The sequence below is a fragment of the Carlito syrichta genome, unplaced genomic scaffold (assembly GCF_000164805.1).
Source record: "Carlito syrichta isolate Samal-C Ts95f unplaced genomic scaffold, Tarsius_syrichta-2.0.1 Scaffold301816, whole genome shotgun sequence".
Classification (NCBI taxonomy): Eukaryota; Metazoa; Chordata; class Mammalia; order Primates; family Tarsiidae; genus Carlito; species Carlito syrichta.
Window position 1 is genome coordinate 233,056 of NW_007245912.1, and position 15,067 is coordinate 248,122.

Sequence of the window (15,067 nt, forward strand, 5' to 3'; positions counted from 1 at the left end):
TCTCAAACCTCTGGGCTCAGGCAATCCTCCAGCCTCAGCCTCCCAAAGTGCTTGGACAGGCTGAGCCACCGGGCCCAGCCTTAAACTCGTCTTATTCAAGGGTCAACTGTATTTTCTCTATTTGTGGTAGGAACAAAGGACAGTAAAGTAGAAAGAAGCATTACTAGATGTGGATTTAGAAGAAATGAATTTGGGGTCTAGTTTTACCACTTTCTAGCTATGTGGTCTTAAAAGTAAGGTAAGCTCTGACCTTCTCATTTACTTTTTAACAGGATAAGATTACTGCATTATTGGGTTTATGGAAGAATGGAATGAAGTAAAGTATAAAGTAAAGACTATAGGCCGGGTGCAGTGGCTTACACCTGCTTTGGGAGGCCTAGGTGGGAGGACAGCTTAGGACAGGAATTTGAGACCAATCTGGACAACATAGTGAAACCCTGTGCCTACAAAAAAAATTTTTTTAAAAAATTAGCTGGGCATGGTAGCACATGCCTGTAGTCCCAGCTAATTGGGAGGTTGAGGCTATAGTGAGCCATGATTATGTTGCTGTACTCTAGCCTGGGTAACAGAGCGAGACCCCCATCTCTAAAACACAGAAGGAAAAAAATAAAAGACTTTATATTGGTGTTTTACTATTTTATGTGTTTAAATGAGAAAGGATGTAATAAAGAAGGCTGACATCAGCCTTGAATGAAACAATCAACTGTAAAAACTTTAACAAAAATACCCATAGGTAGGCAGCTGAGAAACAAAAAAAACATTTATAGCTATTATCTTTGTTTTCTGAAATATACTTCTAAGAAACACATATAGGCTAAGTAGGACAGGAAAAAACTTTTCTGATAGACTGTCTCTGAAAGAGTCTATCAACTGATTTAGGGCTCTAAACATGTGCTTGCGGCCCATACAACATAATGATATGGTTCATACTCAGTTAAAAAACACCTACTTCAAAAAATTTGATATAATATCAACTGTAAAATATTACCATATTATTTTATACACCACTACAGAAAAGACGTATTTGCCATGAAACAGTGAAATGCTATCACTTGAAGAATGCAACCCAATTTCAGAAAGGTTAAAATGTGGAAAAAGATAAGGTTTTTTGAAATGACTCCAATAGGTTAGAATTTAATCCAATTGTGAGACTTTATTCACAATATAAGTATCCTAGTGTAATTATTAAAAAAAAAATCCAAAAACCAATATTGTATTTCTTCCTTTTAAAAAGTATTTACCTTTTGCGTCTACCAGGAGACATTAAATTGGCATGAGTTTTCTTTTCCTGAGAACCAGGAATGACATTTAAAGTCTCTCCAGCTGTAATTAAAAAAGATAAAACTGTAAGCCAAGGAAACTGAATAGTTTTCTAAACTTGTAAAGGGATAAGACACGTTAAATATTATTTTATATTAAATTCAGTAAACATGTACTGAGTGCAAGGTATGGCAGAAGATATAAGGATTAAGAAAATATAGTCCCTATGCCCTAAGGTTTAACAACAAAATACAAAGTACAGTATAGTCTCAACAAAAATATACGACAACAGAATGGATAAAGTATAAGAAGTATAAACTAAGTGTTCTGGGTATAGAAAAGGATTTGGAGAAAAACAGAAATGACGGAGATATTAATGGATGGCAATAAATTTCAGCCACACAGAAGAGAAAGAAGACTGGACTGGGAACCAAGAAAGTTAACTCTGAATTCTCATGCCAGTTCCATTATTATCTAGCTTTTCCCCCATTACTTTTACGAGTTTTCAATATTTCCAAATATGCAACAAACAAGATTATCACATGATATCTAAGTTTATTCCTAGCTCTGAGACTCAGTCAGGAATATGTAGGATTTCTAGACACGTAGAGATAGAGGTAAAGTGGAAAGACATTCCTCGTTCCAGGAGGACAGACTGACATGAACAAAGTTAAGGAGGTGGTAAAATATAATGTGTAGTCCATTTAAAATCAAATACAGCCGGGCTCGGTGGCTCAGCCTGTAATCCCGTGCCGTTGGGAGGTTGAGGTGAGTGGACTGCCTGAGCCCGCGGGTTGGAGACCTGCCTGGGCAGCGAGACCTCATCTCTACAACAAATCAAAAAATCAGCCGGGCGTGGGAACGCATGCCTGTAATTCCGGCTACTCGGAAGGCTGAGGCGGAAGGATTGCCGGAGCCCAGCAGGTCGAGGCTGCGGTGGCCGGGAGTGGCCACTGCACTCCAGTCTGGGCGACAGAGTGAGACTCCAACTCAAAAAAAAAAAAATCAAATCAAATCAAATACAACAGAGACTTTCCTAATGCCCAAAATTGAGAATTGGAAGAGAGTTCAAGGATGGACTTTAGTTTGACTAGAAATAGGAAGGATCCTGGATTAAAATGCCTCACAGATTTTATATGCTTATTTTATGGCAAATCTAGACGTCTGTTCCACTCCTAGCCTCTCTCATCTCTCTCTCTTTTTTGGCGGGTGCCACAATTTTGTACTACGAGCACTAAGACATTAGTATATTATCTCATTCATACAATTTGATTAACAACAAAACTTAAGAGAACAAAACTTAAACTTACTGGCTACAGTATCTTGTGACTGTGAATGGTTGACCACTACAAAATATGACTTCAATGGATTTGAAATTTGGCCACTTGGTCGAACAACTTGTGTACCTGTCAAAGGAGAAGTGGTAAATTGTCCTGAAAGGCAAGGTAAAGTCAGCGACTCTGAACTGACGGGAGCTGTTTGAGATGCAAGCCTTCTCTGCCGTTTGATTTCTGCAATTCCACTTCTTGTTCGGGCTGAAAAATACGAGCATTTAAAAAATTAATTCAACATCAGAGTAGTATGGGAAGTTCCATTTACAGATTGAAAAATAGCCCTTAAAGATAAAGTACACTTATGTGACAATTTTATAAGAAACAAACTAAAATGAATACACTCAAGCTTTATAAATCCAAGAGTACTTTTCTGCATAATGCATACTGATAATAGCTTCACAAATTAAGAAACAAACTTATGAAATAAGAATTAAAAGATGCTACTACACGAGAACCAATGGGAAAGGTAGGAAGTATTTAAAATATATATTTTTTTGCTAAATGAATATTACTTCCTTATATGAAAACTGTATTTAGAAAATAGTAGTTTCAGCCGGGCTTGGTGGCTCAGTCTATAATCCCACACTTTGGGAGGCTGAGGTGAGTGGATTGCCTGAGCCCGCGGGTTCAAGACCCGCCTGGGCAACTTGGCGAGACCTCATCTCTACAATAAATCAAAAATTAGCCGGGCGTGTTAGCGCGTGCCTGTAGTTCCAGCTACTTGGAAGGATGAGGCAGAAGGATCGCTGGAGCCCAGCAGGTCGAGGCTGCAGTGGCCGGGAGCGGCCACTGCACTCCAGTCTGGGTGACAGAGTGAGACTCCAACTCAAATAAATAAAAAAATAAAAAAGTAAAGAAAACAGTAGCTTAAACAAAATACACACCTTGTATACATGTGTTGTTAATTAAAATGTTCACCAGTTAAAGTTTGAAGTAATTCTGAACATTTTATAGTTTAAAATTGAATACCAACCTGTCTGATTGGCAGTAAACCTTGGGAAACCTTGCATGCTCCTAACAAATAAAACAACGTAGTTATCCATTAAAATTTTTTTGATGCTGAGAATAAACTATGATTTAGTTATAGTCAGAACTAAAGTAAATTATGATTCAAAAGCAAAAGATCTCTTGCAGACAAAAAAACGAAACACATTTTTTGGTTAAGTAACTCTGATTTACTTTAGGAGAAAAAGAGTGGCATGTGAACACACTCACACACACATAATTTTAATTATGAAGTTTCTATCCAATGCAATGTGCATTAGAGTACCTTGATATTATATTAAGAAAACAATTTGATTTGACTTTATATTTAAGTAAGTTATATACAACACATAACATTTTTGAATATCTTTCATAATTATAGAGATGCCATCCCATTCTGATTTCACGTTTGACTCATATATAAATACTTAAGAATCCCAAAGCTGTTATCAAAAGGACATCCTGTTTTTTTCAAATTTATGACTATGAAATTATTTTATCCAACCACTAAACAAGATGCAAAATAAACATATGGAAAAATTCACAAAACAGTACAAGTTAATTGTTTTACTATGAATTGGAGTTGCCCATCCATTTATTTGGTAAACAGTCATATACCCTGTGCTATTGTCCTAGAAAATGTGTCAAATACATCTCCCTAAGAGCCACAAAACTTACTCAACTGAATGAAGCACTTTTAATAACACACAAACCAACCATGTAGAAAACTTGACTAAAAATCCTTTCTTTTCATGTAATCCCTGTCAATAAAACACCTAAATAACTTGCACAATATTTACAATTATTCACTAAATTGTGAATGTCTTTGAAGATGATATGCAAGGGCAGAAAAGACAAGAGCGAGGAAAGATAAAGACAAGACTGCCAAATTAAGATGTGAGAATAAGAGATGAGAGTGAGGCAGAAAGCATTTGGAGTCATTTTAGCAGGTTAAGCAGGGAAAGAAGAGGAAGCCCCTGCTGAAGTTTGGTCACAGCTCCAGGAGAAAGGGAAGAGACTATGGTTGTCAAAACAGACTCTATAGTCAAGTTAGAGATGATATAAAACTGATACCAGAAGATTCCAGAAGTGGCATTATTTGTTAAGTCTCTTGTTAAGTTTCTTTACAATAGGAAGAACCAGGAGACACAGGTTCAACACATTAATGATTTGAATATGTAGTGAAGGGGAAGTTGCCTGAGGGAATTTACACTGGCCTGGGATTAGTAAAATTGTATTCTCATACATCTGCCTCTAAATTGCCATGGAAACTTGGAAATGTCATTAAACTTCCACACATCTCAACTTCCTTGTTTGTAAACATTTTCTTAAAGGTGAGCTATTTATTTCAAGTCATTCCAAAGACAAAGAAATACCAATAATCTTTACAGTAATTAGATGAATGTTACATGCATACTGTGTAGGTCTTTAGATTAAATCCCAAAGTGTGCTGCCTGCATTCCAAAATCATTATGCAAATTCTAATAAGTTTATTACCTGATCTGAGAAAGTGTATGGTCTAACTTCTTCCACAGAGATGACATTACTGCTGGAATATCATTTGATGTTTCTGAATTATAAGAGGAAAAGGTTCTTAAGCTCAAGAAACTTCATCATTCATTTTGAACAAAGACATAGAAAATCACGTCACAGAAAAAACTTGTCTCTCAATTGTTAACATTATGTTGGGAATTAAGAAATAAGACTACTTTGCAAAAATGGCTTGCAAAACTATAACGAGGGTGCTTTCTCTTCTCAAGCCACTGGAAATCAGATACAATATAAGTGGAAATGAACATCTGTAAAGTCTCTGGCTACTCGGGAGGATTGCTTGAGCCCAGGAGTTTGAGGCTGCCGTGAGTCATGATTGTGCCAATGCACACCAGCCTGAGTGACAGAACAAGATTTCATTTCTTGACAACAATAACAACAAAAAACTCCAGAAGCTTTTTAGGCCGATAATCTTTTATGTTCCTTGCACTAAAAAAAGGACAAATCATGTTTTTGATCTTTGTTCTATCTGATATCATATGACATTTGAAAGTGAATTAAAATAGTTTGCTTCATAATACATATGAAATTATGCAAACTGCTTCTGAGTGTAGAAATTTAATTTTCATATTTAAAAACAGGTCTAAGTAATCAATCTCTCTCACTGGGTTATTCTCAAGATGTAAATTAGATAAAACATATGAAAGCATCTAGTACAATGCTTATACATAGTGTTCAAAAATGTTAAGCTTCTTTTTCTTTTATGTATTCATTTTATGCTCATTACTTTTTTTATGCTAATTATTTTGTCAATGTTGTAAGTTATAGAAATAATAAACATCACAGAATAAAATAAACAATCAGAACGTTCCCTAAATATCATTAATTTAAGTAAGTATTATTTTAAATTCTGGTAAGTAGAAGTCAGAATTTTATGACTGGCTCCTGTGTTCAGATTAAGATCTCCTAGAAGTTAAAATTAAAAGGTCAGTTTAAAACTTTATGACACATAGCAATGCCTGTTCACTAGCACAGATAACTCAGAGTTAAGAGTTTTATTTTGTGCCTTTTTTAAAAGATGACTTTTTTGGTTATATATACTCATATTAATATTTTGCAATTTATATACCACGCAATATAAACATAAATTAGATGTTTCCCAGTAAAATTTATCTCAAAACTATGACAATTTTTCTCAAAGCTTTTATGAAATATTAATATCCTTTAAAAATTATTTCTGATTAAAACAGGAAGATAAATGCTATATAAAAATATCAGAAAAAAAATCTCTGAACTCAGAATCTTACCTTTTGTTTTCATAGCTACATATTCATTCAAAATTGTTGTCAAGTTTTTTCCAAATAAGGACTGAAAAGAGAAAGATCAAGCCTTACCAAAATAGTATAATACAACCAATAATTTCTCACCAGGAAACATCCCACCATTCAAAAGTTAATAAAAGATCTGATTGCAGAGTAGCTGAGGAGGAAATGGTAAAACAGCAGGTCATCAAAAATGAAAAGAGTCACCCAAGTTAGAGTTTTGGCATCAAAGCTTCTAAGGGCGAAGAACTTTGCCGGTTTGAATAGGACATTGTGACTATACATTTTTTTTGAGATTAGACACAAAAAGCAAAGGGCAAAAAAGCAATTTTAAACTGGGAGGTAAGGATCTTGTCATACAACTGTTTAAAAGCAATAAGGGCTGAGTCCTAATCCACCATTGCTGTCCTGAAAGCCATGTGAACCCAACAAAGATCAAAGTAAAACAATTGAGTGTGTAAGAGATACCTTTTCCAGGATCAGTACATTCCCGTTCTCATGTCTATCATCTCATCAACCCACCTGTTTTATCCCTTATTCCTACAACAACACAAGGGAGGGTTTTTATTACCTGAAATTTGAGGTCACAGAATAGAACAAGAGCAAGGATTCCAGAGCAGAGAGTTGTGGTTTCAAATTCAATTAGGTGATTTATCACACACTTACATGTGTGATAAATCACCTAAATTCTCTAGGCTTACTTTCTATGTATAAATGGTCATATTAATTCTAAATCCCTAGGATCGTTCACTGTGAAGATGGCATGAGGACATATATCTGACACATTCAGGATTAGTTCCCTTACCCCTTCTGAACTTGCACAGCAGAATTCTAATTTGCTGATCATCTTCAAAGCCTGAGAAGGTAAGGGTTTGCCTAATACTATCTTGGTGATTACACCTTGTTTATTTCTAGTAGATAATTAATTGCTGTATGAGTTGACTGAAGAATTGAATTCTTTTTACATAGAAACCCTTAACCTTCCCCACTGCTGTAAAATTTGATGTGGACATGAGGGTCTCACCACCTAAGAGATCACAGCAATCCCTTCCCTTTGGCCTCACCAGGTAGAAGGATGATCCTAGGAATATCCCTTCCTCTTCACTCACCTTTTTCCCCACTTTGTTTCTTTTCTTTCTCTTCTCTGCTAATATGTTGAAGCTCTGCCAAGCAGTATACTTGGAAATAGAAAGTAACAGAAAGAACATAGCGAAGACTCTAATGTTACTTATTTATTAGAACTTTGTGCTCATAATTTAATCTTTCTGAACTTTTAGTTTCCTTGTATAAAACTTGGGACATGATTACTGACCTTTGTCTACTTTGTAAGGTTGTTTTTTGGGTTTTTTTTTTTTTGAGTCAGAGTCTCACTCTGTCACCCAGGCTAGAGTGCAATGGCATGGCTACTACAGCCTCGACCTGCTGGATTCAGGCGATCCTTCTGCCCAGTCTTCCAAGTAGCTAGAATTACACACATGTCCCATCACACCTAGCTAATTTTTTGATTTATTGTAGAGACAAGGGCTCACCATATTGCCCAGGCTGGTCTTGAACCTGTGAACTCAGGCAATCCTCTTGTGGTGGGATTATAGGCATGAGCCACCGTGCCCAGCTGGATTTTTTTAGATTTTTATAAAGAAAAATTTGATTCAAAGAGGAATTTCAAAGATGGTATAGTTCCCATGCATCCTTCACTCAGCAGCCTATCATACTAGCATCTTGCATGACCATGGTACTTTTATTAACAATAAAAAATAACATTAGTATACTATTAACTATACTACAAACTTTACTCAGATTTTGTCATTTTTTCACTGACATTCTTTCTTTGTCCCAAGATTTAAATTAGAATACATTACATTTAGACATCATTATCTTGTCAGTCTCCTCAGATGTGTGACAGATTCTGTCTTTCCTTGTTTTTCTTGACCTTGACACTTTTGAAGAGCACTGGCTAGTATTTTGTACAATGTCCCTTAATATGGGTTTGCCTGATGTCTTCTGATGATTGCACTGGGGTTGATGTAATTTTGGGAAGACAGTCATGAAAACAAAGTTCCCTTTTTACTACATTAAATCAGGGGGTACATGATACTAACATGACTTATCACTGGTGATGGTAACATTTAACACCGATCACTTGGTTATGGTTCTGTCTGTAACACTTCTCCACTAGAAAGGTAGTATTTTCATATGTTATTGGTTAGAAGCAAGTCATGAAGTCAAGCCCACACAATTCCACACAAAGGAAAATAAATGAAGCTCTATCTATGTCTTGGAGAGGGGTATCTACATTTATTAGCTCGAATTCTTCTGTGAGAAAGAATTGTCATTTCTCTCCCATCTATTATTTATGTAAGCATAAATAATTGGATTTATTATTTATTTATTATTACATTGGATTGCAATGTAATAATATCATTTATTTTGCTATAGCAGTTTTAGCCACTGGGAATTCTTTCAGGTAGATTCCCATGTCCCTTTCATTTATACCCCCCATTCTTTTTTTAAAAAAGAATTTTCTTACTAGCTACAAGATGTTTTTAGCTCATCATGTATTTTCCCTGCAGCAGCCCTATAATCTGCCATTTCTCCAAGGAGCCCTGGTTCTTTTTGTTGGAGAATGGTATTTAGAAACCAAGATCTGGGTGTTAGGTGTACTGATAGCTACTTGGGTATCACTGCTTCTAGGTCCTCTCAGCAGACAGTTATATACACACATACAAATCCACATAGAAACATCTACATTTCTATGTCTGTTTATATAATAACCACAACTTTATCTCACACTAACACCACAGATTTCATTATTATGCTTCTTAGTATCTTCTTTCTTACCTGGTTAAAAACCTTGCTTCCACTATCTACAATTTATTTTTTCAGATTTAGAAGAAATTAGAAATTTTAAAAACATTCATACATGTTGTGTGAATCAATAGCATGCTGCTTTTCATTGCTGAGTAGTATTGCTTTGTACAAACATACCAGAGTTTGTATATTCATTTATTTGTCGAAAGACAACTTAGTTGTTTTCAGTTTTTTGACCACTATGAGCAAACATCAATGTGCAGGTTTTTGTCTGAACATAATGTTGGGTCACATGGAGAGTATATATTTAATTTTACAAGCAAAAAAACAATTGAATGATTTTGCATTCTTTTTTTTTTGAGTTGAAGTCTCACTCTGTTGCCCAGACTGGAGTGAACTGGCCGCTCACGGCCACCGCAGCCTCGACCTGCTGGGCTCCAGCAATCCTCCCGCCTCAGCCTTCCAAGTAGCTGGAACTACAGGGGGACACTACCACACCCAGTTAATTTTTTTTTATTTATTGTAGAGATGAGGTCTCACCAAGTTGACCAGGCGGGTCTTGAACCCACGGGCTCAGGCAATACACTCACCTCAGCCTCCCAAGGTGCGGGATTACAGGTTGAATCACCGACCCTGGCTAATTTTACATTCTTTTTTTTTTTTGAGTTGGAGTCTCACTCTGTCACCCAGACTGGAGTGCAGTGGCCGCTCCCGGCCACCATAGCCTGCTGGGCTCTGGCGATCCTTTCACCTTAGCCTTCCAAGTAGCCGGAATTATAGGCATGCGCTACCACAGCCTGGCTGATTTTTGGATTTATTGTAGAGATGAGGTCTTACTGCCCAGGCGGGTCTCGAACCCGCGGGCTCAGGCAATCCACTCACCTCAGCCTCCCAAAGGCGAGGGATTACAGGCTGAGCCACCTAGCCCGGCTGATTTTACATTCTTATCAGCAACAAACAAGAGTCTCTGCTGCTCTGCACACTTGCCACCAAGGGCTTGTGAGTTTTTCAACTCTTTTCTTATTTTAGCTATTCTAATATGTAGGTATTAGTATCTCACTGGGTGTCAATTTACATTTTCTTAATTACTAATTATGTAGAGGATGTTTTCATATGCTTATGGCCATCTGTACATTTTTTTTAGTAAAGTGTCTTTAGAACTCTTAATCATTAAATACAATTCACTTGTTTGTTTTGTTGAATATTAAGAGTTCTTTATATATTCTGAGTATAAGTCCTTTATCAGATACGTAAGGTGCAAATATTTTTACCCAGTCTTTTAAAAAAAATTTTTAATTTTAAACATGTGAGGTACAATTCGGGATTAGGTATATAAGTGGTCACTGTACAGGTAAAGTTTGGACCTCCCTTTGGTCCTCACTTTGCCTGATCAGAGATCAGGTACCCTTATTGATGTAGTGTACTCCCTCCTCCCCCCAGCAGTATCCTTATAGTATTCTTATAGTATTATGATAAATGTTCAGGGGCTGCTTATGAGTGAGAACATGTTCACCCAGCCTGGGTTTTCTTTTTTTTTTTTTTTTTTTTTTGAGTTGGAGTCTCACTGTCACCAAGGCAGGAGTACAGCTCATGGTCACTGCAGCCTCGACTGCTTGGCTCAGACGATCCTTTCGCCTCAGCCTTCCAAGTAGCTGGAACTACAGGTGCGTGCCACCATGCCCGGCTAATTTTTTTATTTATTGTAGAGACAAGGTCTCACCAAGTTGCCAAGGCTGGTCTCAAAGCCCTGGGTTCAGGCAATCCTCTTGCCTCGGCCTCCCAAAGTGCTGGGATTATAGGCTTGAGCCACTATACCCGGCCACCCAGCCTGTTTTAACATGCCTCTTGTGGAGCAAAAGTTTTTAATTTTTATAAATTGAATTTGCCTAATTTTTTCTTTTTAGTCCATGCTTTTGACGTCATATATAAAACTCATTGTGAAACCTAACGTCACACAAATTTTCCCCTATGTGTTCATCCAGAAGTCTTATAGTCCTATGTTTTACATTCTGGTCTATGATTCATGTTGGTTCACTTTTACTTCATATATGAGGTATCTGTAGAGGTTCTTTTTTTTGAAAATGCATGTCTGCTTGCTCGACTATCCTTTCCCATTAAATTGTCTTTGCAGCTTTATAAAAAAATCAGTTGTGTGGGTGTATGTTTGGATTTTCTGTTCTGTTCCACTGGTCTACAAGTCTAACCTACCACTGATGCCCCTTAATCTTGACTAGTGAGCTTTTAGTAAGTATGAAATCAGGTTATGTGAATTCTCCAACTTGTTCTTTTCTCCAACTGTTTGTGCTAGCTCCCTTTCCATATATAATTTATAATTCAGATTGTTGTTATCTATAAAAATGCTTGCAGGGATTCTGATTGTGAAAAATCTATAAACCATAGTGGGAAGAAGTGACACTTTAATATTGAACCTCTCAATCCATACGCACAGTATTGTTCTCCTTTTATTTAATCCTTAGATTTCATTCAAGTAACTTTAGGTATACATATACTGTTGGATTCTTTAGGCATTTTGTTTTTGTTGCTATTACAAATGGATATTTTTTTAAAATTTCAAGTTCTAACTGTTCATTACAGGTCTACAGAAATAGAAAGGATTTGTGTATATTTTGTATTGACCTTGATAAACACTAGCTTTGTAGACTCTTTTTGGTTTCCTACATAGACAGTCTGTGTTATCTGTGATTGTTGAGCTGTCTTTTGAGGAGTCATGTTTACAGTAAAATGACAACCACTATGTAAAATAACGTAGTTCTGGAAAGTATGAATTATATACCAAATAATGGTCTGTCAGTTTAGTGATATGTACAAAAGAGATGATAACAAGATACCAAAATATCTGTTTTACATTTTCCTGAATTAAGCAGCCAGATATAGGTCAGGAAAACATAAAAAAAAGCTCTGAAATAGTAGCAGCAAAACTAATTAGAAATAAGAGTGTCATTTTTGAGACTGATTCTCAGAATCAAAGTTGTAATTCATTTAATACCTTGGAGTAAATGTGGAAAAAGAACAGCTGGCCTTTTCTGGGTCTTATCTGTCATGCATGAATATAAAGCATCATATTTCCGTCAATTGCTTTTTTCTTTCTTTTTTTTTTTGCCAAAAAGCCAATTTTAAGACTGTGTTTATAGTTGCTTGTGTTGGTTGAAGATAAAATATTTCCCCCGAGGAACTAATAACTCACCAGTAAGCTGGCTGGAATAAAATCTTCATCTGTACAGTGTTCTGCATATTCTTTTAAATCTGAACTTTCCAAAATAAAAGTCTGGCAGGTAGAAGTGAGGTTTTCTTGTTGTAAGTAACCTAATGAAAATAAAAGTTTACGTAATTTTAGAATTTAGGTACATTAAATTCTGCACTTTTGGTAAAACTGCTATTGAAAATGCTCTAAGTACCAATATCATGATTGGAGCCTCAGTTACAATGTTCTAGTGTTCTGCAGACTTGTACAGAAATACCAGGTTGTACTGCAATACAAAATATAATTCACAGAACAGGTGGCCCCTTCATAAGAAACAATTCTAGACAAACTAGTAAAATAAAGTGACAAAGCACAATTATTTCACAGCAGTGCTTACAGGAAAATCTACAAAGAAATGAAAAATAAGTACATTCCTCTACTTCATTAACTTCCGTGTTGACTAGGTCAGTAGATGGTATAAATTCACTTAATGGATTACTAAAAAACTATATCCTTACAATGTTGCTATTTATTTGTATACTTCATTTATTTGCTTAATAACTTCCAAAAAGAATGAACAGAAGACCTACTCTGCATGAAAGGTCAGAAAGAAACTTCTTTGATTCTCAATTTATGCCCTCTTTGAATCAAAGTACTACCAGTTCCAACAAGAACCTTAATCTTAAGTAAAGGCTAAGGTAGAGTTGTCAACTGTTTGGCTGAGTTAAAGCAACCTCCCAATGCATACACAGACCTCTCTTAGCAAACAATGGGAGAACTTATTTGTTTCCAACAATTAAGGAAATCAATGTCCAAACACAGACTGTAATCTCCTTTAACAATATAGATGTCGTATAATTATTAGTTCAGCAAACTCAATAAATAAACAGCAACAGCTCAAACAACAAACACAGAGGAAGGAGAAGAATCTGATTACAAGAGCTGTCACATTACATTACTTAAGACATCAAAATTTCCACAAAAACCTATGAGACATGCAAAGAAACAGGAAAGTATGGCTTATACATAGTTAAAAAAAAGTCAGTAGAAATGGTTCCCAAGGAAATCCTGACACTGAACTTAATGCAATTATGAGCTAGTTTCATGTAACCTCAGAAAACTAAAGTAAACCATGCCCAAGAAATTATGAGAACAATGTCTCACCACATAGAAAATACCAATAATTAAATATAGGCATGTGTTGCTTAACAATGAAAACATTCTGGGAAATGCATCATTAGGCAATTCTGTCATTGTGAAAACATCACAGAGTACACTGAAACAACCAAAAGTCGTAGCCTACTAAACAGCTAGGCTGTATGGTATAGCCTATTGCCCCTAGGCTGCAAACCTATACATGTTACTGTACTGAATAATGCAGGCAATTGTGACACAATGGTAAATATTTGTGTATCAAGACATAGAAAGGTAGACTAAAAAGATAGTATTATAATCGTATGGGACCACCATCATACATGTGGTCTGTCGTTGACCAACATGACTACAGTCATGACTATAGATACTAAAAGAAAGAAGCAAATGGAAATTCTGGAGTTGAAAAGTGTAATACTGAAGTGAAAAACTCACTAGAGGGGGTTCAATAGCAGATTTTAGGACAGAAAATAAAGAAGAATCTGATCTGAAAAACGGAAACAAAAAAGAATGACAAAAAGTAAACAATCTCAGAGACCTATGGGATACCATCAAGTGTACCAACATAAACATAATAGAAATCTGATAATGAGAAAAGTGTCAGAAAGGGCCAGAAATAGTATTTGAAGAAATATATCCAAAACTTCACAAATTTAAGAAAAAAGATTAATCTACATCAAGGAAGTTCAACAATCTCTAAGTAGCATAAACACAAAGAGATCCATATATAGACCATTATCAAACTGAAAAGATAAAGAAGGAAACAGGAAATTTTGAAAGTAACAAGAAAAACCACTCATCACATACAAGGGTCTCAAAAAGATTAACAAACAAAATCAAAACCAAGCAAAAAACCCAGGAATTCTACATCTAGCAAGATTCTCCATCAAGAATAAACTAATATATTACAGGATAAAAATTGAGAATTTGTTGCTAGTAGAATTGCTCTGCAAAAATTGCTTAAGGGGGAGTCTTTCAGGCCGTAAGAGTATAAATTTTTTTTGGTATGCAACTTTTTTTTCTTTCTGCTTAAAAAAATAACTGTATACAACAATGATTATAAATCTGGCTTGAAGGGCATACAATTCATGAAGATGTAGCCTCAGAAAGGAAGAGGAAGAGAACTATATAGGGGCAAAGTTTTTAGACGCTATTGAAATTAAGTTGGTATTAATCTAAATAAGATTGTTTTAACTTAATAAGTTAACTGTAATCTCAAGGGCAATCATTAATAAGACAACACACACACACACAAAAACAATATGTCATTAAATAGTAAATTGAGGCCAGGCATGGTGGCTCATGCCTGTAATCTCAGGGTCGACCTGCTGGGATCCAGCGATCTTTCCGCCTTGGCCTTCCAAGTAGCTGAACTACAGGTGTGTGCTACCATGTCCGGCCAATTTTTGATTTATTGTAGAGATGAAGTCTCGCCAAGTTGCCTGGGCTAGTCTTGAACCCCCGGACTCAGGCAATCCACTCACTTTGGCCTCCCAGAGTGCTGGGATTACAGG

At 36.0% G+C, this 15,067-nt stretch overlaps 1 protein-coding gene across 1 annotated transcript in view; it reads right to left on the minus strand.

Moving 5' to 3' along the window:
* The window catches only part of LOC103257607 (protein NPAT), a 55,056-nt gene that overhangs the window by 27,752 nt on the left and 12,237 nt on the right, over window positions 1–15,067 (minus strand). The window contains exons 2-7 of the mRNA XM_008055296.2: window positions 12,405–12,523; window positions 6,377–6,437; window positions 5,076–5,148; window positions 3,568–3,608; window positions 2,571–2,795; window positions 1,242–1,323 (exon numbers count right to left, since the gene is read on the minus strand). Coding sequence (XP_008053487.1) covers window positions 1,242–1,323; window positions 2,571–2,795; window positions 3,568–3,608; window positions 5,076–5,148; window positions 6,377–6,437; window positions 12,405–12,523 — 601 coding nt within the window. The remainder of the gene's footprint in view (window positions 1–1,241; window positions 1,324–2,570; window positions 2,796–3,567; window positions 3,609–5,075; window positions 5,149–6,376; window positions 6,438–12,404; window positions 12,524–15,067) is intronic.